Source organism: Nicotiana tabacum, chromosome 7 (genome assembly GCF_000715075.1).
Source record: "Nicotiana tabacum cultivar K326 chromosome 7, ASM71507v2, whole genome shotgun sequence".
NCBI classification, from domain to species: Eukaryota; Viridiplantae; Streptophyta; class Magnoliopsida; order Solanales; family Solanaceae; genus Nicotiana; species Nicotiana tabacum.
Window position 1 is genome coordinate 101,709,700 of NC_134086.1, and position 26,368 is coordinate 101,736,067.

Genomic DNA, 26,368 nt, shown 5'->3' on the forward strand with positions numbered 1-26,368 from the left:
AAGAGCCACAATCCACTTTAAAATATATAGTTATTTCTAAAGTATTGTTTTAATAGTATCCAAGTGAGCTTGCACACTACTCGTAACATATAAATTATTATCTTTATCTCTGTGTAATTCAAAGTAATGCCCACCACCATTAAAAATCTAAACATTGGCTTACACGTAAGCCTCTCATCTCCAACTTAGATAGAATTTTGGGTTATGCAACGAATTTTGAAGATTCATTGTTGATCTCGGTACTATAAAATTGGAAAAATGTGTCATCTTTTATATTTTCTTTTCACTTTATGCAACTGTATTTAATTAGAATTGAGTTACAACTATTAATTGGAATCTTTTGCAACTTTTTCAAATGTAAAATTGTAAGTTTCATTTAAATTGGGACAAAAGAGAGGCAAAATCTTTGGCGTGGAAAGTGGGCAAAGGCACCGTTGAGGCAGCGCAAAAGGTACGATCATCCACAATGACAAAGAGGAATAGCCGAAAGAAGAAGACGAGTAGCAGCAACAGCCAAAGCCCTAGCAATCACAAATTCTCCATTTTCGAGTTTAACCCTGACGATGAGCGCGTTGAGAAACACTCCAAAAAGTTATTGCAAGCATTTAAAATTCAAAAACCTAAAAAAATCCATTCCCCGATTGATAAGTACACCTTTCTCGGTTTCTGTACGTTTCTGCAAAACCCTAATTTTTGTTTCCAGCGTACAATCTTTGATTGAACATAATGTAGTTATTTTTCTTTGTTGCTCTTGTATTATACTAGTGCAAAACATTGTTTTATTTCAAATTGATCTTGACACTCGAAACATGAAGTATTGGAATAGGAAGAAAAAAGACATAATGGAACCATAATACATCTGATGGTTTTGGTTTATCATTCTACCGCAGGAAGTAAAAGTGCAACTTCTGAGTTGTGTCTAATTTCAGAAGAGGGGGAAAATATAAAAGTTGAAAGATAACAATACGATTGTGTAAAAAAAGGGAATAAAAGTGATGAACATAGGGTTGAAGGTAATGGACGGAGACTGAGAATGTACTTCGGTTGAGCATGATCCTTGCACTACTACATGGGGGATGACGGACACATTGAGCGGAAGTATCAACGACGAGAATAAGTTGATGCATATATCTAGGAATTGAGAAACAGAAGTTTTGTGGTGTAACTTATTCTTGCAGTTTCTTCTTATCAGATTTTGCTCAAAGTATACAATAATAGTGTTTATGGATTCAATTAAATTGATACATCTCCATGAAACATATATAATGCTTTTGCATTCATCCCACATGGATTAACTAAAGGAAGCCATCTTCTTAAAATTGTACATGCTTTTGGTTTTGAATTTGTTGAAGATGAATGACATATCTATAAGATCTGTGAAAATATTTGGCTTAAACTAGGTGACATCTATTTCTGTTTGCAGATTCCTTTCGGTATTTTTTTTTCATTGCTAAACTTTTGCCCTGTTTTTGTCCAGCAGGCTTTTAGTTTATCTTTTTTTTTTCTTTTAACTATAGAAGTGCTGATATTCTATTTAACAAATTTTCCTTAGTTGAAGGAAGAACAAGGAGTTCAGAAAATGATTCCGTGAGTGAAATCCTACACATTGATGATAGTGATGATATTGCAGAAAAGAAGATATTGGAGTCAGGTGCCACTGTGACATCTAGCTTTTCAAGTTTGAAGCCTTCAACGGATTATTCTCTTGGTCATCTTGAGTCAAAATGTGACACTTCCGGGGCCAAATCCCGTTTAACAAGAGCGAAAATACCTGGATGCTCTGTCACTGATGGCAAAAGTTTTAGGGGAACACTTTTTGCTGATGTACCCATATTTCTCAATTTCTCATGTTTCAAACTTTACATACTTCTAACGAATGCTTAATGACTATACCATCCAAAACTTCTGCAGAATGAGCCAGTTATTCTAGATTCAGATGATGCTACTGAAATCGAATCATCCAAGCCAGCCTGTTATCTGCCAGAAAATAAGGGTTTGTTTAAATTATCATTTCATATTTTCAACGGTTGCTCATATAAAGCCACTTATTTACTTATGAAGATGTTCTGTTTTTAATCATTTTAGGTTCAGGAAACCAGCAAGAGTTGATGCAAAGTCCTAATCTATGTGATAAAGTGAGCATGCCTCTTGTAGTCTTCAGAAGTAAAATGATATTCATTCTTGTATCTGATAGAGCAAGCCTCTGTGCTTTGTTTACTCCATCATAACTTTGAGCATCTAAAAGTAATTTTTCTAAAAGATGGTTCATTGACTATAAATCCTTTTTCCAGCTGATGTGTTGTTCACAATTTCTTTGGTGTAGCTGCTAACCTTTAGGCTAACTGTACTTTAATAATAATAATAATATAATAATAAAATAATAATAATAATAATAGTAATAGTAATAATAATAATAATAATAATAATAATAATAATAATAATAATAATAATAATGATAATAATAATAATGGAAATGCAAAATCGAGTAATTAAAGCAACAACTTTTCCAATACAAACTTAACTTTTCTCTCCAGACCAGCTTTTCTTAGTTAGTGGTGTAGAGGCAGAAAACCTAATCTTTCTAAGTTCTGTTTCGTCTTAACTTCCTGTTTAGTTTTAGGTTCCAAAATCAAGCCACCTTATAATGATTGCTCCCCCATAAGCTGCACAGTTGAGATAAAATGCTAGCTTCTTCTGTAACTCTTATGCAAGACGGTTTCATGAACTATTAGTGGTGATAACATAGCTGGCAGCTTACTCAACTTGCTAGTCCAAGATGCAGCTTCTCTACGTTTCTTCTTCTTTCATTCAGCAATATTTCATGGCTGAACTTCCATATTGACTGCAAAGCGGCATGCATAAGGGATCTGAGCACGTCATTAATCTTAAAATATATAAGAAAGCAAATAGGTTTTGTTAAACAACCATGGATAAATCAAAAGTAAAAAATTTCATATGAAAACAGTATATATGTAGGACTTTTGTTCCACGGAAACGAGGGTGGTTATCTGATATGAGTGAGGATCTAGGAGTCGGATTTGTTGTCACCTAAATCTTAGGATTCGGCGATACATTTAGTATTGCAGGTATGGGTGCTGGATGCTGCCAATAAATACATACCAAGTACGTATCAGTAAATTCAACATTTTGTTCCATAAGTATATCTCCTATGATATCAAAGTTTCTGATACTTTGTGTGTCTGCAAGTGCACGCGCTCGTATAGATCCATCAATTTGAAATATGCTTCTCTACCATAGTTGTAGTTAACACACCCTAACATATCATTTTGCTGATGGTTTAGCAATAATTATCTCCGCACAAAGTCCTGCTTAAAATAATGGAATGCTTGGTTGGTAGCATATGAATAAAATAATCCCTGCATAACTAATGCATCGTTTGGTTGGTGATTATAAATAATACCCGCATTAAGTTATGCGGGATAAAAATGTGGAATAAGAATACTTGCATTAGCAATGCAAGTATTAAATATCTAGAAACAAAAATGCCCTTTTGTGTAAGTAGTTCATGCATAAAATCTCTTCATTATTAATCACCTCATAAACAATCTGTAGATTTTGAGAAGAAGAAAATGCTTCTTGTATTTCTGTGTATGTTTACTTCCCATGAGCAAGGGAATTTATACAAAGCTCCTAATGCTAATTAAGGAAATAAAATAAATTTATACAATCTATCCGGCTATCAAATCAAATCAAATAAAATTATATCTCCTAAATATAATCAAATCTCCTGAAATCATGCTAATCAACACTCCTAAATCAAGTTTCCTTGAATCATGCTAATCAACACTCCCCCTCAAGTTGGTGCAAAGATGTCGCACATGCCCAACTTGCAACTCAAAGTATGGAAAGTTCGCTTGTTGGGACCTTTGGTAAACACATCAGCTAGCTGTTTTTCCGATGGCACATGAAACAAACTCAAGACACCAGTTGGAACTTTTTCTTTGATGAAGTGTCGATCAATTTCCACATGCTTTTATCGGTCATGCTGGACTAGATTATGATCTATACTGATGGCAACTTTATTGTCACAGTACAAGGAAAGTTTTTCTTTTTCATACAGTCTCAATTCATGTAGTAGCTTTTGTAGCCAAAGCAATTCGCAAACACCCTGGGCCATAGCTCTATATTCTGCCTCCGCACTTGATCTAGCAACTATACTTTGCTTCTTGCTTCTCCAAGTAACCAAGTTTCCTCCTGCGAGCGTACAGTAACCGAATGTTGATCTTCTGTCATCTAGAGATCCAGCCCAATCCGCGTCTGTAAAAGCTTCTGTTTGGAGGTGATCATGTTTGGAGAAAAGTTGACCTTTCCCTGGAGCTGACTTCATATAACACAAAATGTGAAAGGCAGCTTGCATATGAGGATCTCGGGGATCATGCATGAACTGACTCACCAGGCTAACTGAATAGGCTATGTTTGGTCTATTGTGGGAGAGATAAATGAGTCTTCCAACCAGCCTCTGACATCTCTCTTTATCAATTGATTCTCCAACTCCGCTTTGTAACTTGTGATTGCTTTCAATGGGCGATTCTGCGGGTCTGCAACCTGTCATACCGGTTTCTTTCAAAAGATCCAGAATATACTTCCTTTGAGAAATAAAGATTCCTCTTTTGGATCTAGCAGCCTCAATTCCCAAGAAGTACTGCAATTTTCCTAGATCTTTGATCTCAAATTCATATGCCAACAACTTCTTCAATCGAGATATCCCTTTTTTGTCATCTCCTGTCATTACTATGTCATCAATATAAACTATGAGAAGAGTGAGTTTACCCGTTTGATGTCTTATGACGAGATGTGATCATCATTGCTTTGTTGGTAACCAAAGGAGATCATTGCTTTGCTGAATCTGTCAAACCAAGCTCTGGGGGATTGCTTCAGTCCGTATAAGGCTTTCTTCAATCTGCATATCTTTACTTGACTCTGTGCAGTATCAAATCCAGGAAGAATCTCCATATACACCTTTTCTTCTAAGTTTCTACGAAGAAATACATTCTTCACATCAAACTGTTGTAAGTCCCAATCAAGATTAGCTGTACAAGATAAAAGTTCTAATAGTGTTCATCTTAGCAACAGGGGCAAATGTTTCTTGATGATCCACTCCATAAGTCTGAGTGAATCCCTTAGCCACCAATTTTTCTTTGAATCTTTCAATTACTATCAACTTTGTACTTCACAGTAAAGACCCATTTGCAACCAACCAACTTCTTGTCTGGTGGTGAAGTGACAAGTTCCCATGTCTCATTTTTTGACAAGGTTTTCATTTCTTCAATTATAGCTTGCTTCCATTTAGGATCTGCAAAAGCTTCCCTCCAATTCTGGGGAATAGACACAGAAGAAATAGACAAGGTAAAGGCTCTATAGGAAGGAGACAAAATTAGATTAAGGGTGTTTGGTGGTGCAAGATCTGACTCCTTTTCTGAGAGCAATAGGTTCATCTAACTCATTAGGAAATGTAGATAACTCACCAGTAGAAGAAGGTTCAACTTCGGTAGATTGCATGATGGCTTCTTTTGCTCTTTTTTTCCTTGAGTAAGTTTTCAAATTAGGCCTATCCAAACGCCAAATAGTCTCCCCCTGAATTCTTTCTCCAATTTCACTTTTCCCTGTGACAATGTCATCAAAATGTCCAGTCATGGAACTAGGTAGAATCACCTCTTCCTCCTTACTGCTCTCCCCCGGAAGAGGTGATGAGGTAATACTGAAATAGGGCTCAGATTCTCGAAAGTTAACATCCATGCTAACAAAAGATCTCTTAGAGGGAGGATGATAACATTTGTAACCTTTGTATGTCGGAGAATACCTAATGAAAACACACTTTATAGCTCTAGGATTAAGTTTTCCGGAATTTCTAGTGTGGCCAAAGCAAACACGCCCAAACACCTTTGGAGGAGCAATATATTCATTCTTACCCTTTAAAGTTTCCAGAGGACTTTGAAAATTGAGGGGTTTAAGTGGCATTCTGTTGATAAGATAGGCAGCCGCTAGAATAGCATCCCCCAGTAATGTTTTGGTAGATGCATGGTGAACATAAGAGATCTTGCTACTTCTAACGGATGCCTATTTTTTCTTTCAGCAACCCCATTTTGTGCACTAGTGTAAGGACAACTAGTCTTGATGGACTATCCCATTGGACTCCAAATAAGCACCAAATCTTTTATCCATGTATTCGCTGCCATTGTCAGTTCTCATGATTTTTATTTTGGCATCAAACTGAGTACAAATCATCTTATGAAATGACTGAAAACAAGAGAAAACTTCACTTTTGGCTTTTAACAAATATACCCAAGTCATCCTAGTGCAGCAATGAAAGTAACAAACTATCGACTACCAGACAAAGAAGCAGTTTGGGTAGGACCCCATACATCAGAATGAATAGTCATAAACGGAGTTGTGCTTTTATTATCACTCACAGGATAAGAGTTTCTAGTATGTTTGGCATATTCACACGCATCGCAGAACAAAGATTCAAATCGAATCCTTGAAAACAAATCGTAATATAACTTCTTCAAAACAAAGAATGATGGGTGTCCTAACCGTCTATGCTGTTGTATTATTTTTTGGTTGACATCCTTACTTTCCCTAAAAAAGGCTTGACCAGAGTTATGAATTCCATATAATATGTACAAGTCATCACGCAATCTACCACTGCCAATCCTTTTCCCTGTTTGAAGATCCTGAAAAATACAATGATCGGGAAAGAACTCGATTTTATAGAGCTTTGGTAATGGCACTAACAAGTGAAAGATTGATAGGGAACTCGGGGACATGGAGCACGAATGATAGTTTAATATTAGGAGTACAAATGACAGAACCTGTTTCAGAGATAGGTGTTAAAGAACCATTGGCTATTTTAACATTATCTCCTTTGGGAGACGGAGAATAGTTTTGAATGCCTTTAGAAGAGTCTGTCATGTGTCTATTTGCACCAGAATCGACAATCCAAGAATTAAGGTTATCAGCAAAGGCAGTACCTGATGGCACATGATTTGGATGTGGCAACATTAACAGAGTCAAGTTTGGCTAGGAGGCGACGGAAAAGCTGAATTTCATCCGAAGATAAGATTTCTCCAAAAACTGTCTCCTTGAATGTCTCCGTATTTCAGACCAATAAGAAGGAAATCAGAAGGAGTTTGTGTTACGGACAACCAACAGAGAGAGAAAACTTGATCTCTTTGATAAAAGAGGAACCCTAGTGCTGTGAGGGAGTTAACTCACCTCAGAAAGGTAACAATGACTTTGATTCCATGTAGATTTTGAGAAGAAGAAAAGGCTTCTTGTATTTCTGTGTATGTTTACATCCCATGAGCAAAGGAATTTATACAAAGCTCCTAATGCTAATTAAGGAAATAAAATCAATTTATACAATCAATCCAGCTATCAAATAAAATCAGAATAAAATCAGATCTCCTAAATATAATCAAATCTCCTGAAATCATGCTAATCAACACTCCTAAATCAAGTCTGCTTGAATCATGCTAATCAACACAATCCCCGCATAACTAATATGTGAACCAAACGACCCCTAAATGTATTGACCAAATCCATTGGGCATGACACCCACACAGAAATCATGTTGAATCCACATGGCTGCAATAGGGTGTGAGAACGCATGGGAGAAAATATGATATATATTGATATATTGTATGTTCAATACAATACAAGAGATCCTTATTTATAGCTATACTATACAAGGACATACTACTGTTCCAATGTGGGCTAAGACTACATATCTAACACTCCCCCTCAAGCCGGTGCATACACATCATATGTACCGAGCTTGTTACACATGTAACTAATACGAGAACCAGTAAGAGACTTAGTGAAAATATTTGCTAGTTGATCATTTGACTTTACAAACTTTGTAACAATATCTCCTGAAAGTATTTTTTCTTTGACAAAGTGGCAGTCGATCTCAATGTGTTTAGTCCTCTCATGGAACACTGGATTTGACGCAATATGAAGAGCAGCTTGGTTATCACACACTAGTTCCATCCTGCTGATTTCTCCGAACTTTAACTCCTTGAGCAACTGCTTGACCCAAACTAACTCACACGTTGCCATAGCCATGGCCCGATATTCCGCTTCGACGCTAGATCGAGCAACTACATTTTGTTTCTTGCTCTTCCACGAGACCAAATTACCTCCTACTAGAACACAATATCCAGATGTAGATCGTCTATCAAAAGGTGATCTTGCCCAATCAGCATCTGTGTACCCAACAATTTGCTCGTGGCCTCGATCCTCGAATAGTAATCCTTTGCCTAGAGCTGACTTTATATACCGAAGAATACGAACAACTGCATCCCAGTGACTATCACAGGGAGAATCCATAAACTGACTTACAACACTCACCGGAAAAGAAATGTCGGGTCTAGTCACTGTGAGGTAATTCAATTTTCCAACCAACCTCCTATATCTCGTAGGGTCTCTAAGAGGCTCCCCTTGTCCAGGCAGAAGCTTGGCATTCGAATCCATAGGAAAGTCAATAGGTCTGCAACCCATCATTCTAGTCTCCTCAAGAATGTCTAAGGCATACTTCCGCTGTGAAATAAAAATACCTGAGCTAGACTGAGCGACCTCAATACCTAGAAAATACTTCAGTCTGCCCAGATCCTTAGTTTGGAAGTGCTGAAAGAGATGTTGCTTCACATTAGTAATACCATCCTGATCGTTGCCAGTAATAAAAATATCATCAACATAAACCACCAGATAAATACATAGATTCGGAGCAGAATGCTGATAAAACACAGAGTGATCAACATCACTACGAGTCATGCCGAACTCCCGAATAATTGTGCTGAACTTACCAAACCAGGGTTGAGGGGACTATTTCAAACCATATAGTGACCTGCGCAATCTGCATACACAACCACTAAACTCCCCCCTGAGCAACAAAACCAGGTGGTTGCTCCATATAAACTTCCTCGTCAAGATCACCATGCAGAAAAACATTCTTAATGTCTAACTGATAAAGAGGCCAATGACGTACAACAGCCATGTATAAGAAAAGACGAACAAATGCTACTTTAGCCACAGGAGAGAAAGTATCACTATAATCAAGCCCAAAAATCTGAGTATATCCTTTTGTAACAAGACGAGCCTTAAACCGATCAACCTGGCCATCTGGGCCGACTTTGACTGCATAAACCCAACGACAACCAACAGTAGGCTTACCTGCAGGAAGAGGAACAAGCTCCTAAGTGCCACTTGCATGTAAAGCAGACATCTCGTCAATCACAGCCTGTCGCCATCCAGGATGAGATAGTGCCTCACCTGTAGACTTATGAATAGAAACAGTGGACAAAAAAGATATAAAGCATAATGAGGTGACGACAGGCGATGATAACTTAGACCAACATAGTGGGGATTAGGATTAAGTGTGGACCGTACACCTTTGCGGAGTGCAATTGGTTGACTAAGAGGAGACAAGTCCGCAGTAGGTGCTGAATCTGATGCAGGACGTGAATCACCTGGGCCTGATGCTGGATGTGGACGGCGATGATAAGTCAAGAGTGGCGTTGCTGCAAAAGGTTGAACTAGATTATGTGGAGGAATTGGACCTATAGGTGGTGGAACTGGAGCTATAGATGGTGGAACGGGAGCTATAGGTGGTGGAGCTGGAGATGTAGAGGAAGATGGATGGGAGATAGTGACTGAATCTCCAAAAGAAGAGACTGGTAGTACCTCAGAAATATCTAAGTGATTACCTGGACCTGTGAAGTATGATTGGGTTTCAAAGAAGGTAACATCAGCAGACATAAGGTACCGCTGGAGGTCAGGAGAATAGCATCGATACCCCTTTTGCGTTCTCGAGAAACCAAGAAATACGCACTTAAGAGCACGGGGAGCTAACTTATCTGTTCCTGGAGTAAGGTTATGGACAAAACAAGTGCTTTCAAAGACACGGGGTGGAAGAGAGAACAAAGGTAAGTGGGGAAACATAACAGAGAATGAAACTTGGTTCTGGATAGCTGAAGATGGCATACGATTAATAAGATAGCAAGATGTAAGAACTGCATCCCCCCAAAAACGCAACGGAGCATGAGATTGTATGAGTAGGGTACGAGCAGTTTCAATAAGATATCTATTCTTTCTTTCAGCTACCCCATTTTGTTGAGATGTATACGGACAAGATGTTTGATGAATAATCCCATGAGATTTCATAAAATGTTAAAATGGGAAAGACAAATACTCTCGGGCATTATCACTACGAAATGTGCGAATAGAAACCCCAAATTGATTTTGAATTCAGCGTGAAAGGTCTGGAAAATAGAAAACAACTCAGATCGATTTTTTTAGCAAAAATATCCAGGTGCATCTAGAATAGTCATCAATGAAACTAACAAAGTAGCGGAATCCTAAGGTAGAACTAACCCGACTAGGACCCCAAATATCTGAATGGACTAAAGTAAAAGGTGACTCTGCTTGATTATCAATACGTCGAGGAAAATGAGAGCGAGTATGCTTACCGAGCTGACAAGACTCACACTCTAGAGCTGACAAGTGAGATAAACCAGGTACCATTTTCTGAAGTTTTGACAAATTAGGATGTCCCAATCGTTTATGTAATAAATCTGGTGAATCAGTAACAGGACAAGTTGTTGAAGGAAGACAAGATATGAGTCCATGTGATTTAGCAAGGATAAGATAATAAAGTCCATTTTATTCACCCCGGTACCAATGATCCGCCTTGTACTGCGTTCCTGTATAAAAACATGGTCATCAAGAAATAAAACGACACATTTAAGTGATTTGGCTAGGTGACTAACAACTATGAGATTAAAAGGACTATTAGGGACATAAAGAACTGAATCTAAAGGTAAGGAAGGAATTGGGCTTGCTTGACCTATTGCAGTTGCCATGGTTTGAGACCCATTGGCCATTGTGACTCATGGAAGAGATTGAGAATACGAAATAGTAGTGAAAAGAGATTTGTTACCAGAAATATGATCCGATGCACCTGAATCAATGACCCAAGACTCAGAGGATGAAGATTGAGAGACACAAGTCACGCTATTACCTGTCTGAACAATGGAAACTATCTTAGAAGATGTCTGCTTACCTGCTTTGTACTGAAGAAACTCAAAATAATCCACTAAAGAAATCATCCGACTATTTGAAGCATCGGTTCCCATGTCGCTACAATTAATAGTAGTAGGGTTAACTTGAAATAGTGAAAATTAGTAACTCCTTTGGGAAAACTGAAGAAATCGCTGAGAAAACACTGTTTACAGCAGCAAAACAGAACACTATTCTGCGCTGGAAAACACTGTTCATTCCAGAAATACTGTAGCTCTCAGAATATTACTGTAGCAGCCGGAAAAAAATTCAAAGTGGTCGGAATGAAATAAAAAACAGTAGGGGTAGGATCGGAATTACCAGACGACCCAACTGTTCCGAAGGAACTTTTTCAAAAAATGGCTGGAAGTCCACTTTTGAAATCACTATTCACGCCGGAAAAATATAAAAGTGGTCGAAATTTGGTGTAACCTGGATGGGTAGGCTCGGAATTGCAAGGGGAACAATCTGCCCTGAAGAGTCGTCGCCAAAAAATGGCCGGAAGGTGGCCCACGCGACGTCGTAATTTCGCCGGAAAATTTTCTTCGGACAGCTACAGTACCGTCGGAGATTTTCACTGGGGTTTGGTCGCCGAACAGTGACTACTCTTGTGGTAGTGTTGGATTTTTTGGAACAACAGTGACCGAGACAAAGCAGATGCAAAACAACTTTGAAAGTCGCCGGAAAAAGGGTTCCGGTGACTGATTTCACTTATCAGAATAGCTGGAATTTATGCACAGCGATAAATCTCTTACGATAGCTCTGATACCATGTGAGAAGGCACGGGAGAAAATATGATATATATTGATATATTGTATGTTCAATACAATACAAGAGGTCCTTATTTATAGCTATACTATACAAGGACATACTACTCCTATTCCAATGTGGGACAAGACTACATATCTAACAAGGGGGTTTTGGAGGATCCATGTGCCATAATGTAGGACAAACTAATAAATGAACTGTTAGCGGAAACGTAAAAGAAAGAACATAAGATTTAACGTGGTTCAGATCAAAATAATCCTACGTCCACCAGAGAACAATTGCCTTTTTAATATTAACAAAGGAAGGGGAGAGTTCCCAATTACACTTAAGCGAATTTCTCTCTCTTAACTCTCTACTCACTACAATGTGTTGTATTATTTTTGGGATGGTTTCTACAAATGAAGGAGTGCATCTATTTATAGAGGTAAAGACCTCCTCTTGATGTCATTGGTGACATCAAACTACCTCCTCTTGATGTCATGGGTGACATCAAAGGAGGAAGCTTCCTCCTAGCATCCACACCAACTCTTTCCACCAACTCTTCCAATTGGCATGCCATTGTTGACTAAACATAAACCAACACCTTCATGAACTGTGAAGTAAATCATATGATACATCAATCACATACATCAACGATTAAAAATTATTGGTCATGTGCTTCAAGCTGTATATTGATAAATACAACACACACCGTTCCTCTATCAGAACTCTTTCTGCGCCCATGATATTGTTCAGGCCTCATAATGTGATTGAGATCAATTAAATAAGGTAGGATATGATGTCTGTTCCATTCTAGATATGAGTTAATTTACACTGATGTTGGAATATAAAATACTGCTGATGTTGTATCACTCTGCGTGCTTTTTCCTTTACTGCCAAGCATAAAGTGATGAAGGGGGCGAGAGCTGGTGAAGAAGAAAGAAAAGGAGAGTTGAGCATGGATTTTCCCCGATTGGTGGTCAATCCTTTTAGAAAGTGAATTGAACACAAATGATGGTGAAGATTACAATAGGAGTTTTCTTCAAAGCTTGCAGAAAACTATTGCTTATACTTCACTTTTCTTTTTGCTATCCTTTGCAGAAAATTTCGGTGATTGTTAAACCTGATCGTGTCGAGTATGGAGATATGTGTTCTACAAGCTCCATTTTGACTTTTTCATGCAGTTCCATAAGGCTTGAGGGCTCCTCCAAGTGGATGAACTTACCATTTACATATGAATGGGCACACTGTGATATTCTCACTATTAACTCCGTGTGGTACAAAATTGTGAGTATAGTGCATCCTTTATTTTTGTATTCCCACCCACCCCCCCAAAAAAAAGAGGAAGGGGGGGGGGGGAGTTGGTTGGTAAGTGAAACTTGCTAACATGCGAGTTTACTTTGTTGCTAATGTTAGGTTAAAACTGCCCTTGTGGAATTGCATCTCAAATCCAATGAAAATTCAGGTTTCTGCATTTCAATAGAATACTTTCCGACGTAATGGTTGATGTTGTTAGATAAATGATTTCCTTCTTTTAAATTACAATTCCCAACATTTGAGATTAATTTCATGGTCTCAAGCTGCAACTGAAAAAGCCAAATCATGCTCTCCTGCTGGTTTGTTCTGAAGAACCTCCTTCATGCTCTAATGAAACAACTTCTTTGTCTTTAGGGTAGAGTAATTGTTAGAATTAGGTTGGAGAAGAGAATGCTAGATTTTTCAAATTCAAAATTCATTATCTGTTGGTCATATATGTACTGGAGATTCTGTTGCATGTAACTGTCTGATGGGTCAAGTTTTTGGCTTTTGGAGGGATATGAGACTTGGAGTTGGAAACTGAAAAACGTAGATTTTTCTGTGTAATTTATTAGGGGAGAATATTGGTAGCTTTTTAAAGCTGTGATTCTACAAGTGATTGATCTTTGTTTACATGAATACCTCTAAATTTACAGGCGCTGTTGTGTTAAAGTTTGCTTTGTTCCACCCTGATTGGTCTGAAACACAAGAAGCAATTAAGATGCTGGATGTGAGATACAAAGATAAATGGAATGACATTACATCGTAAGATTCTTCATTGAACAATGTATTTGATGGTTCATCTCTTATTTTTAGATGTCCTTTGGGATCTTGCTTTCGTTTTGGTAGTGGAAAATGAAGTTTACTTGTGTTCCTTTACTGTATTTATTGTCAACAGCCTCTCCTCCCCCAGGCACATCTGTGAGATACTTCTTTCATTGTTTTCTGGATTTAGCTGGCTAAGCTCAATGTGAGACTAGTGTTTCTGTGTATAATGATTATGCTCTTCCTTTTATGAAGAAAGTAGGTTTTCTTCTTTGATGGACTGTGGGAGCAGAAGAGTTTTTTTCCCCACTAGAATTTGTGAGATAATTTGTCTGAAAAAGTTCTCTAGATTTATTCTCTTGGCCTTGTAGGACACACTTGCTGTACCAATTGACTGTCTCAGTTGCCGGAGATGTGAGTGAAACTACTAAAATGACGATTTTAATACCACCAATGGATGATGAAGATCAATTTGTTATTGATTCTACCTTCAGTAGCTTTTAGAACAAAGGGTAGCCCGGTGCACTAAGCTCTCGCTATGGCTATGCGGGGGAACCGGGGAAGGGACGGACCACAAGGGTCTATTGTATGCAGCCTTACCCTGCATTCCTGCAAGAGGTGGTTTCCACGGGTTGAACACCATGACCTCCTGGTCACATGGCAGCAACTTTACCGGTTATGCCAAAGCAACTTTACCTTGAGTAGCTTTTAGAATCTTACTGTTAATTCCCTTTCCTCTCTTTGATGGAACTTTTAATATCATCATTAGTTCATTACAATGCCTCCTTTGTCAGACTTGATTGCACGAGGAGCTACAGTCCATTTTTTGGGCAGAAAAGCAGTTCAGTTTCAAAGCATTATCATCCCAAGTAAGAGATACTTATCCTTGTCGCCTTTCAATGTACATCTGATTTGCCGAGTTGACTAAGGTCTAATTTTGGTTGGCCGCAAAAGAATGAACAGCTTTTGTTTCAAATTGCTAGTGGTGATTTAAACAGTATGCCCACTTATATTTCTATATATATATTAAACTGGTCCCGGGAACCGGAGGAGTTCCTTATGTCTTTCTCTTTGACTTATGAATCATTATAAAAGGTTTTTTTGTGGCGACATTTCTCTTTTGTTGCCAAAAGATTGACGCAGTTATGAGGTGTAGAGCCAGGAAGAATGACTAGTAATTAGCTAATTTGGCATGTAAAGGGTTCAAGTAGTTTGAAAGTTCTAGTTTAAGATATATATTCCTCAGACTTTTCTTTCTGCCATGTGTTTCTAGCATTCTAAAGGTAAAAACTCAACCTTTACAGTAATCTAATTAAAAAAAAAAAGGATAGTTGAAGTAACTTCAAATTTGGGTAAAGGTCACTGATTAACGCCTTAAGATTTGTCGTACGCATGCCTCCAACTTCTGTGTATCTGAAGTAACTTCACATTGTTTGATTCTTGTATCTTATTTCATTATCTACTGTTCCAGAGATAACTTTGAAGAAGTTATTTTTCCAGAAGGGGATCCAGATGCAGTTTCCATAAGTAAGAGAGATGTTGATCTATTACAGCCTAAGAATTTTATCAATGATACCATCATCGACTTTTACATTATGTGAGTTTATATTACCTGTTTCAATTGGTACTGCCCCGCTAATTTGGTTTGGAATTAAATTTAGCTAATCTTTTTGGTTCCTTTTTCTTTCTTTCTTTATCTGGTTATTCATTTATGTGAACTTAGTTATTCCTGTAAGTATAAATATTGGCATGTGGTTCGTTATCAACATCTGGAAGTAGGATCTACTTTTGTTAACCACAAATAAAAGGAAACATTTAGTGGCTGTGTGACTCTTAGGTCAAATGTTTCTTCATTTTGTTTCAGCTTTTTAATCAGGACAGGTCAAAGTTTACTGCATGATGGACTCCTAATGATTTCATTGCATAGTAGTTGCATCTGAACCAGATTTGGTTATTGCTGTCATAATCCCTCCCTCCCTCCCGATTATAAATATTTGTAATCTCTTACAGGCAACATGAGTCAACCACCTTCATTTGCAGTATATAGGCTCCATGTAAATGAATATCAGGTCCTCTGTGTAATCCCAGTTCATGCTGTTCACAGCATACATGAGTTTCTTTTAAGGCTCAATACACAGATAAAGTTCAATCTTTAAAGTTTGATAGTTCGCTTGTTATAACACCTCAGCATGTTGTAGAGTACCAGGGCCTGAGAACAAATTAACCCTGACAATACTAGGGTAGTTATTTATGGAGGATACTGTATGTTACTTTTATAATTTTATTACCTTATATGTGTCTAGATCGTTATCTAAGGGTATAGTATTTCAAAACTCCTATCGGTTGGTTTCCTTATTTTCTATAGATTATACCATCTCCAGATGTTGCTCAAGTGTTGTGTAAACTAAACGTTTATATATATATATAGATATATGGATATAGAGACAGTTTGTTCGAACGTTTTACATATGAAAGTAAGCTGGAGATCTACCCAGAATATTTTCTTCTGGTCTATGATTGTACTGTTTTGCATTATTGCTCTGAAAGAGACATACAAAAATCCATCTAAAAAATGACATTCAAAAGCGTAAAACCACAAATTTCAACATTTCAAAGATGTTTCATTCATTTTTTCTGAAGTTCTGTACTTGTTGTCTACTGCTTGACACTGTGAAAGAAGGAAAACTCGATTGATGAAATGAATTGCAGGTATCTTAGGAACAAAATCAATCCAGAGGAGAAAGATAGGTTCCATTTTTTCAATAGCTTTTTCTTCAGAAAGCTTGCTGATCTGGACAAAGATCCTACTAGAGCTTGTGAAGGTAGAGCTGCTTTCCAGCGAGTTCGTAGATGGACTACAAAAGTTAATCTTTTTGGAAAGGATTACATTTTTATTCCCGTCAACTTCAGGTTAGAAGCTGTTATAGAGCCATCTTATATGTTAAAACTTTTATGGTACAGCTCTCCACTATGATTTTTTTTCTTGTGACAGTCTCCACTGGAGTTTGATAGTCATCTGTCACCCTGGCGAGGTTGTTACCTTTAGAGGTATATCAGATGACTTATCTGTTTCTGTTTCTAGTTATTATGACTCTTCATAACTGGAGGTAAGTTTTTAGGAGAGGAAGAAATGAAGAAATCATCTAGGGTACCATGTATCTTGCACATGGACTCAATCAGAGGGAGCCACAAAGGCCTGAAGAATCTTTTACAAAGGTATAATCCGTTTGAGTTGCTTTGACTCACAAGGTTGAGTAGTTATTGGTTGAGTCGCAATCATGTAAAATAAATTAACTCTGTTCGTATATTATATGAGGTACATCTGTACCAATAGTCTAGTGATAGCATTTGGTCATTCACCATGCAAGTGAGCATATTGCAAACAATGATATATATGAGATCTCTTTACAAGGTAGTGTGTCTGTATTAGTGAAATTCATTTAGGTTTCACTATGAACGACTAAGATTGTTTCTTGATTATAATGGAAAGAGAGAATGTTTCATGTCTTGTAAGTGCAGTTACTTATTGGAAGAGTGGAAAGAGAGGCACAAGGAAGTATCAGAGGATGTTGCAAGGAAGTTCTCGAATCTGCCCTTTTTCAGTCTCAAGGTATCACTCCATTCCGATCTCTCTATCGTGCATTGAAAATGCTTTTTCCTTCAATAAGACGTATTCCTTTAATCGACAAAAGGAGAAGTTTTGGTTATTGTCAACAAAAGCAATGGCTATCTTTTTTAAAATCTATTTATTGCACATATAGAATGAACACTGATTATATGCTGTTTATATGTTAATAATTACAGTTATATTATCATCTTCAACCTCTAAATTTGACTCTCTAATAAATCACTGTTTTGGGAAAGTAAAAATTTATTAGTTGCAACCTGCTTATTAGTTATTAAACTCCTTCACTTATTAACAGGAAGCTTAATATTTTAATCATTCATGAGTACATTTTTTGTAGGACCCCCTTTTTAAAAAAAAATGTTAACAGTTGTATATATAGCAACACCAAGAGAGTGCTGCAAGCCGTATTTACAATGCCAGAAGTCCAAAAACAAAATTATGCCCTTTTTCTTCTGAGAAGGATTTTTTTGTCGGACTTGTTATAGAAGTAATATAAATATATGTTGTATTATTTGGGAGTTTAACTTTTCAATAGAATATAAAATATATTATAATTTTGTTTCTGATAATTAATAATTTGTAGAGGTTTTCTTAAAAAAAGAACTATTCATTGTGAAGAGGTAGGGGCCGGCCTAAGAAGTATTGGGGAGAGGTGATCAGGCAGGACATGACGCGGCTTCAGATTTTCGAGGACATGACCCTTGATGGGAAACTGTGGAGGTCGAGTATTAGGGTTGTAGGGTAGGGCCGTAACTATGTGAGGCTAGTCTGATAGGATTTTTATCTTAGACTGCTAGTGGTTAATGTTGTGTTCTAACTACTCTTTCGTTTTATAGTGTCGGGTCTATTTACTGGTTATTGCTATTATTTTCATCTATTTTCCGGCTTTTATGTTGTTATTATTCCTTTGGTTTCTGTTGATGGTACTGATATATATTATTTCTTCTTGTTTTCTTGAGCCGAGGGTCTTTCGGAAACAACCTCTCTATTTCCTCGGGATAGGAGTAAGGCCTACATACACATTATCCTCCCCAGACCCCACTAATGGGATTTTACTGGGTCGTCGTTATTGTTGTCATTGTGATGTATTAAGTAGATATGGGTAGAAGGTAAATGAGATGTTTTTTCTCTTGGAGTAGCTAAACTTGATTTGTAATTTCATTACTTGGTGATTAATATAATGTTTAGTTACCCAAAAGAAGTAGATTGGCTGTAACAACCTAAGTTGCTCGGACACGGGTGCGGATCTAGAGGTCGGATCCTTCGAAATGTAAATTCTAAGATTCGGCGATACAGATCCTAATACGGATACGGGTGCGGGGATACGGCTAAAAATAATTCAAAAAAATAAAAATATCTCTAAATTATGAGAAATTTTGTGGAATACTTATGCATAGCTTGTACAGTGTGGATTTTCTTTTTTATTCTCAAGTTGTAGATAAGTCAAGGATTGATTTCGTTGATAAGGTATGCTATTTTCTTCAAATTTACCCTAGTTTTGGTTCTGATTTCGAGAATCAAATTGTATCTCGTCTCAGAATGTACCTGAATTTTATTGAATCATGTGAACTTAGCTAAAACCAGAACATAGTGAAACAAAAGGGTCTACACAGTTGATACCAGCTAGTTGGATTAAAGGTTAGTTGTTGATACACTTACATTCGATTCAACTGGGGATAAGTGTGAGATCTAGACCATCTTCTTATAGGAACCTCCAATTTGCCTTGTTAGATTGTACTCCATTGGTTGAGGGAATGGATTGTTTTCTCCTAGATCAAACCTCATCTCATGAGCTAGCTTTAAGGGTTGGACTAGACCCAAATCCCAATATTCATTTTCTTAACATGGTATTAGAGCCAAACCTAATCTTATTCTCGGTTCACTTAATGTTGGTCCCCTATGTTATATTGTCTACAGTACACTCCAGATGTCCAGTCCTGAGCGTATCAAGGTTGTTAGAGTGTCCCACGTTTGCTGAGGGAGTAGATTGTTGTCTTCTTATATTGTCTTGACAATCCTCACCTCACGGGCTAGCTTTTAGGGTTAAACCCAGTGTCCATTTTCTTAACGGTCTCGAACAATAAATTGTGTACTAATATTGCAAAGACATAGGTCTGAATACATCATAGGGATCCTTATTTTGAAAAAAGGACAGCATTGAGATACAAAGGATTCATATAGAGGACTAGGATGGGATTAAGGCATATTTGTTACTCAAAATTCATATTTAGAATAGGGGAAGTTTTTGTAACAGTCAAAACCACAGATTAGAAGTGCGATGGAAAGAACTTTTAATTCTTGACTGGACAGTAAATTTATTTTGGGACATGGGAAGAAGTAAGTAACCTAAAACTCTTGAGATTATGAGAGACTATCAACTTGTAAGATGCTAATTGCGACACAAAGCACCCTGATTTGCTGTTGAGCCCATCTATTCAAGCCTTGGTGGATGGGATTACCTTGGCTACCTGTGCTTGTGGTGGGGTAGACAGACTATCCCCTGGATCAGTTGAGGTATGTGCAAGCTAGCCCGGCCACCAAGTATAACACACTTCCCCTCCAAAAAAAAAAAAAAAGAAAAAAAAACTAGACCGATTTCCTTATGTGGAATAATTCTTTTGTTCAGTATAAATATCTTGTTTTCAGTACAATGTACCTGATAGTACTTTATATTACTTTATCCTTGATTTAACTACTCTTTATAAGTCACCTACTTAGTTGTTTAATATTTTTTGAATCATATTCAAAATCTCCAACGTAATCATCTGCCTGCACTTTTTTCTTTAATCTCCACTGCAAGCACTTGGGCCTTATAAAGTGCAGCTGATGGAGGAAAATACAATTGGTTTTTTAAATCTGCATCTGTTACATTAAGAATTGTGATTTTTCAAATTTCAAATCCTCATGCCTGCTGAATGCTACAGTTTTGCAGATTGATTTTGTCTTTATGTACTATTTGAGAAAAATAAACTCAATCTTTGGTACCATTGGATAAGCAATCATCTCTTTCTTCTACTACGATATGCCCCATTGCATTTTCACTGCAGAACTGAAATTAGCCTTTTATATCCTTAGTTCATCCAGCAAAGTCGTTAGTTGAGAACTTTGCATACTCCTGACATATTTTTGTTTACTAATTTAGCATTTTTCTGCTTTTTTCAATTGCATGCTAGAGCACCAAGCTCTTCCACTACTTATAAGTTATACCATATAAAGTTAAGCATTTATCACTAGAATACTTGTAAATTTGGGGTTTTTGTGGTATCTTGGACAGTTTTATTGACCCTTTGGTTAGAATTGGAATTGCTCCGCTCTACTTCTCCAACTGCCCTTGCCTCCTCAAATTATACAAAAAGGGGGAAAAGGAAAAAGAATAAGGCAAGCATACACTTAAATAAACCAAAGGGAGAAGAAAGAATCCCACTACTTTTAGAGGACAATTCAATTGAGTATAGTGAGTCGGCACCTGACTAAGGAAAAATACATTTAAATAAACCAAAGGGAGAAGAAAGAATCCCACTAATGATGTACTACAGGAAGAGTTACAACTTTTAATGTTACTCAGTGACCACATTCTTTTGCAAATGGGTTTTTATCAAATGTCTACTGTAAAGTTTTCTGCAGTATAGATTCTTTTTCCTATTTGGTCTCTTTCATAGACTTGGAGTTAATTTTGGTGATTGCAACATGCATGCATACTGCTTGAAACATACTTTTTGAAACTAAAAATTGCAGTAAACAATCATAACAAATATTTTGTTACTGTCTTTTATAGTAAAACATCTTCTTACACCCCCACACCTTTATTTTTTGCTTCCAGCTGCCACAGCAGGAAAACTCATTTGATTGTGGCCTTTTTCTGCTACATTATGTGGAACTTTTTCTGGAGCAGGCTCCGGTCAACTTCAACCTCTCCAAAACAACTACATCGTCCAAATTTGTAAGCTGTTTCGTCCTTGTTATATCCTTTTGAATTGAACCGGGGGTTATCATTTTATATATGTTGGGGGCGTTAGGTGATGGATATCTTGGACTTTAGAGAAGCTTTTGCACTTCATCCACGCCATCTCTCATTAAGTCGACAAGGTCATTTTGTCTATGAATGCTTGCTTTTCAGGGTTTCCTGCTATTATTCCTCATGCATTGAATTCTTTTCTCAAATACTTCTCAAAATTTCCTATTGTGACTAATTCGTTTATCTTTGTTTCTAGAGCTGCTCCAGGGTTTTGATTAATTGGTACTAGTCCGTCTTAATAGATTGAGAATATCTTTCTCTTTTCTGGTATGCATGCTGATTAAAGGGGAATGTATACAATTTTCTTGAGGCTTAGGTAGTATAAGGGGTAGAATGAGAGGAAGAGCTTGAGGATATAGGAATTTGGAATTTGACGAATAGTGCATCTTAGTAGTACATGATACGGTAAAAGTTCAAAAAGCAGTCTCCCAAGTTTACCTACATGCTCTTCTGGATGCACAAAGAAGAAATGGTAATATTCCACAGAGGACTCAGGATAGAGAAATTCACTTATGGAGAAGTTGGAACCAGACTAGCAAACAAGGCTTCACATTGAGCTGCCAAAGTGATGCAATGTGGATAAATTTTGGGGTGTGTTTGGTACGAAAGAAAATGTTTTCTATGGAAAATGTTTTCCTAGAATATTCATGGAAAATGAGTAGTTTTATCACTTATTTTCCCTTGTTTGGTTGGTGAGTGGAAAACTTTTTCCGGAAAATATTTTTTAGTGTTTGATTAGAAAGTAGAAAATATTTTTTTATGCTACTCTCCTCACCTCCCTTCCCCCAAGCCCACATGGTTCCTTGCCCCCCTCCTCCCTCCCCACAAATACCCAATGTTTCCAGGACTCTATTTTCTTTAAGAATTTAATTATTCTTCTGAAAATTCACACAAACCTAAAGGAACTAATGCGCTGGCTTTACCTTTTTACGCAAAAAACAACGTTGAAATTTGCTCCATAATTAAAAAGAAAATGCTCTTTTTTGGTTGAAAAAGAAAGTACTCATTTAATTGAAATAAAAGAAAATACTTTTTGTACATCATGAAAAGAAAATACTATTTTGTTAAATGAAAAAAAAAAAATCTTTTTCTACATCATTAAAAGAAAATACTCTTTTTGTTGAAATGAAAGAAACTACTTTTTACTACATCATTTTGTTGAAATGAATGAAAATATTTTTTCTACATCATGAAAAGAAAGTACTTTTTTTTTTGTTAAAATGAAAAAAATACTTTTTTATATCATAAAGAAAATTTTCATTTGTTGAAATGAAAAAAAAATCTATCTATAACATGAAAAGAAAGTACTATTAAGAATATTTTTATTTTAGTTAGGGTGGGGGTTTGCCGAGGGTCTATCGGAAACAACCTCTCTGCTCTATCGGGGTAGGGGTAAGGTTTGCGTACACATTACCCTCCCCAGATCCCACTTAGTGGGACTTTACTGGGTCGTTGTAGTTGTTGTTGTTGTTGTTGTTGTATTCTAAATAATTTGGGGTCGGTAGCTAGGGGTGTGGGATGGGTTAGTGGAGGTTGGTAGGGATGGCGAATAGGGTGGGAAGGTTGAAAAAGAGTTTTGGAAAATATTTTCATTAGATTGATAGGGAAAACATTTTCCTCCAATTGGAGGAAAATGATTTCATGAGGAAAATGTTTTCCAAAACATTTAAGCCAACCAAACATTGGAAAATTTAAAAACATTTTCCGGAAAATGTTTTCCTTCGTACCAAACACGCCCTTGGTACTTTGCAATTTTAGTTGATACTGCTGAACTGCTTCATGCAGCTTTAATTATACGAACTTACATATCTGCATTTTGGCATTTTTCTGTAGGATCAAATTGTGTATGGAGTAATAAAGCTCCAGAAAAAATCTTAGGGTAATCTTAATATACCTGTCCTGTAGTTTAGTGAAATTACATAAAGGGGAGCCTAGTAGCCTACAAGTTATGATGATCCATTGTGCTTGTCTTTCTCCCCATTATCTAGAACTTTTTTTATTCTTCTATTTCTTGTTGTGCTTTACTTGTTGCCTAATGCTACAGACATGCAGGGTGTTGCATTATGTGGCTACAAGATGCCTCTTTTCTCGAGTTATCATCTGTTAACATGTTGCCTCTCTCGCATCTCTGTGAATCATTATTTCATTAGGTTTCATGTTCATAGTTAAAGTTGAATACATATTAATCCGGGAAGTTTCTACTGTTGTGGCAAAGGGGTTCAAAAATTGTTTACCTATAAAATAAGTTGAAGACATATTAATCATGGCTCTATTGTAAATCGTGTCTTTCATTCCATTTTTAGATTTTGACTGTCCTGCGGAGCTGAGCGACTTAAATTCAGAGTCATTGGTAAACTTGTCTGACTGGACTAGGAATAAGTATCCTGAAGTTGACCTATTTCTTCACAAACTTATATCTTAAAAGATGCAATGTTTGAGATCATATAATGAGCATCTGCTCAATGTTACTATATGTAATCATGGTGTTATGATATCAGTTAATTATTGCATGATTTTACTGAACTCTATGGGGATCTAACATTCTTAGCTTGATATGAAGACTACAATAATATTATTGGGACGATGGGAAACTATTTTGACAGTTACATTGACTGCTGCTGGGTTTATTCTATTGTTTCTTGTGTTGAATAGTTATTCAGTTATTCATGTCCTACTGGCACTTTTTGTAATATTCCATTTTTCAGCTTGCAGGAGATTGGTTCTCAACTGAAGATGTTGATTGCAAACGTGACCATATTAGACGATTGATCAGTGAAATTACAAAAAATAGAGTTCAGAAGGTTTCTTCAGCTGATTCTGATGACAACTATTCTTTACATTGCTTAGAGGAGGAAAATATTTGTAAGAATGTTCCTCAGGAAACTTGGAATGCCAGAGAAGCATGTCCTGGTGGTGACTTGAGCTCACATGAGGCTGAACTTCTTACTATGTCTCCTGTAGCCAACCTTATTAGGGGTTTGAAGAGTGCTGCAGTATCAGAAGTGGTTTCTAGAGATTTGTTGCAAGCACCAGATTCTGCAAAGCCACCCACTTATGACAATGATGAGCAAAAGGCACTACTGGATCCATTTAGGAATGTCATGTCACCAATAGAGGTAATCGATCTTTATCATTCTGGTGCTTAAGTTTGCTTGACTTTTTATAACAACCAATATTCTGGATGGAAGTCCTTCACAAAATAGTTGCATGGATAGTCATCAGCTCCCCTTTTGTGGGATTGCTTGTTTCCAGGGAAATATCTGTGAAAAGGGTGTGAACGACAAAACTAAGAAAGTGGCAAGGGCATTAATTTATAGAACCCTCATCGTTTGCAGATGTTGGTTATCTTACCATTCTCTTTGCATGTTGAGTGATGAAGGTTGGTGTGGTGCAGGAAAAGGGGCCTTTGCAACTACTACTTTGGCAAAGCAATCAATTTTTTGTTTCATCTTGCCCCCTTACTAAAGTGGTGTATTTGTATTTGTCCAAATATTTCCTGTTTAACTCTGATGTTCAGGTTTTTCTTCTTCTTGTCTTTTTGGCCTGAAGTTATCACATTCTTGACAATGTTCCTGTCTCTTATCCAGTTTATATTCGCATCCGAGCACATCTCCAGTGGTTAACTTAGTTGTCTTGTTTCTTATTATTTTTTAAAAGGAAGATGCAATTGGGGAGCAAATGTCTATATCACCAGCCATCAAAGCAGGGAGCCAGCCCATTGAAATTTTTGCAGCACCACATGCTTCCAGCAGTTCTAAAGCAGAAACCCTGTTTCCTGGAAGAGAGAGTCTTCTTAGCAAAAAGATAACTCCAGGTTGTCAAAGTTATGGATGTCGATCTCCATATTCACTAGATGATGAAGAGCTTAAGGCTGAAGTAGAGGAGGTTTCCGCTCCTGATGCAGCAAAATTTGACTCACCAATTTCGGCAGAGGAACTTGCAGGCTATATTGTTTTGGACTCTCAGGAGGAAGATGAAAACCATGATCCGAATGGTCTGGAGAATAACCTACCCACTACAGCCACTATTTCTGCTTCGTGCCACAAGGAGGTTAACTCCACTGATATCTATGATTACAAAGTAAATGAAAAGATATTGTCTTCACAATTAGTAGAGCAGGCTGCAAAGAAGCCAAGGCCCGTGCCTGAAGTTTTGGAGGTGTCCAGTTCTGGAACAGGGAAAAACGTAACTGCGCCTTCTTCAACATCATGTGAGGAAGTTGCAAGCTTATATATCCAGGATTCAGAGGTGGTCAACTCTGCGAATTGTAGTGAAGTAGATAATTTAGGACCAACAACAGGATCCAGTATCAAGCGTGTTGCAGGGCAGATGAGGTCTTTGTTTCGCCGTCGACGAAGAGGCGGATAGACCTGCCAGGAGACTTAAATATTCATAATGGACTTGTATGCACAGCGTTTTTGGTTGATATGGATTTCGAAGGAAGTAGGTACACCTGTAAATACACCTACTGTCTCAACAATGAATCTTGCCAACTTTCCCCTTTGGCCACCTTTTTGTCCAGAACTATCTATGCGGAGGAAATACGTGTATATATATATAAACATTTATGGTTGAATATTGGGTGTTTCTGTTTTCTTCTTCTTACAAAAGTGCCGTTTATAAATTAACAATGCAGTGCATTCATTATATACAACTAGTATACCTACCCGATGCGCGGAAAATATTAAATAGAAGTAATTTCACAAAATTCTTATCTTACCAATATTGTTATTTTCACTGCTCTATTGTTAGAGCTTCTAAGAAACTGTTTCTTGCAGCCCTAATTATACTATACTGCATTTTAAACTACTTTACTTTGCATGTTGGAAGCAATGAAA

At 37.1% G+C, this 26,368-nt stretch overlaps 1 protein-coding gene across 3 annotated transcripts; it reads left to right on the forward strand.

Moving 5' to 3' along the window:
- The first annotated feature begins 322 nt into the window (after window positions 1-322).
- Window positions 323-26,106, forward strand: LOC107785946 (putative ubiquitin-like-specific protease 2B). Of its 3 annotated transcripts, none has more exons than XM_075217419.1 (16): window positions 323-668; window positions 1,553-1,824; window positions 1,912-1,993; window positions 2,086-2,135; window positions 12,928-13,113; window positions 13,243-13,291; window positions 13,779-13,887; window positions 14,682-14,756; window positions 15,359-15,484; window positions 16,597-16,797; window positions 16,880-16,935; window positions 17,007-17,103; window positions 17,407-17,497; window positions 21,336-21,455; window positions 24,236-24,646; window positions 25,188-26,106. In XM_075217419.1, the coding sequence occupies exons 1-16, from the start codon at window positions 467-469 to the stop codon at window positions 25,896-25,898; spliced, it is 2,838 nt and encodes a 945-aa protein (XP_075073520.1). In that variant the 5' UTR covers window positions 323-466; the 3' UTR covers window positions 25,899-26,106. The 3 variants fall into 3 exon arrangements, with proteins under 3 accessions (XP_075073520.1, XP_075073521.1, XP_016462861.1); XM_075217420.1 differs by having other exon boundaries at window positions 25,192-26,106; XM_016607375.2 differs by lacking the exons at window positions 323-668; window positions 1,553-1,824; window positions 1,912-1,993; window positions 2,086-2,135 and adding an exon at window positions 12,705-12,843.
- The last annotated feature ends 262 nt before the right edge of the window (window positions 26,107-26,368 follow it).

Excerpts from the sequence above, each read along its gene's own strand:
- LOC107785946 (XM_075217419.1), top strand. The coding sequence starts at position 467 with ATGACAAAGAGGAATAGCCGAAAGAAGAAGACGAGTAGCAGCAACAGC. Across the intron at positions 13,292-13,778 it reads CAAATCCAATGAAAATTCAG|GCGCTGTTGTGTTAAAGTTT; the intron begins GTTTCTGCATTT and ends CTAAATTTACAG. Across the intron at positions 21,456-24,235 it reads CAACTACATCGTCCAAATTT|CTTGCAGGAGATTGGTTCTC; the intron begins GTAAGCTGTTTC and ends TCCATTTTTCAG.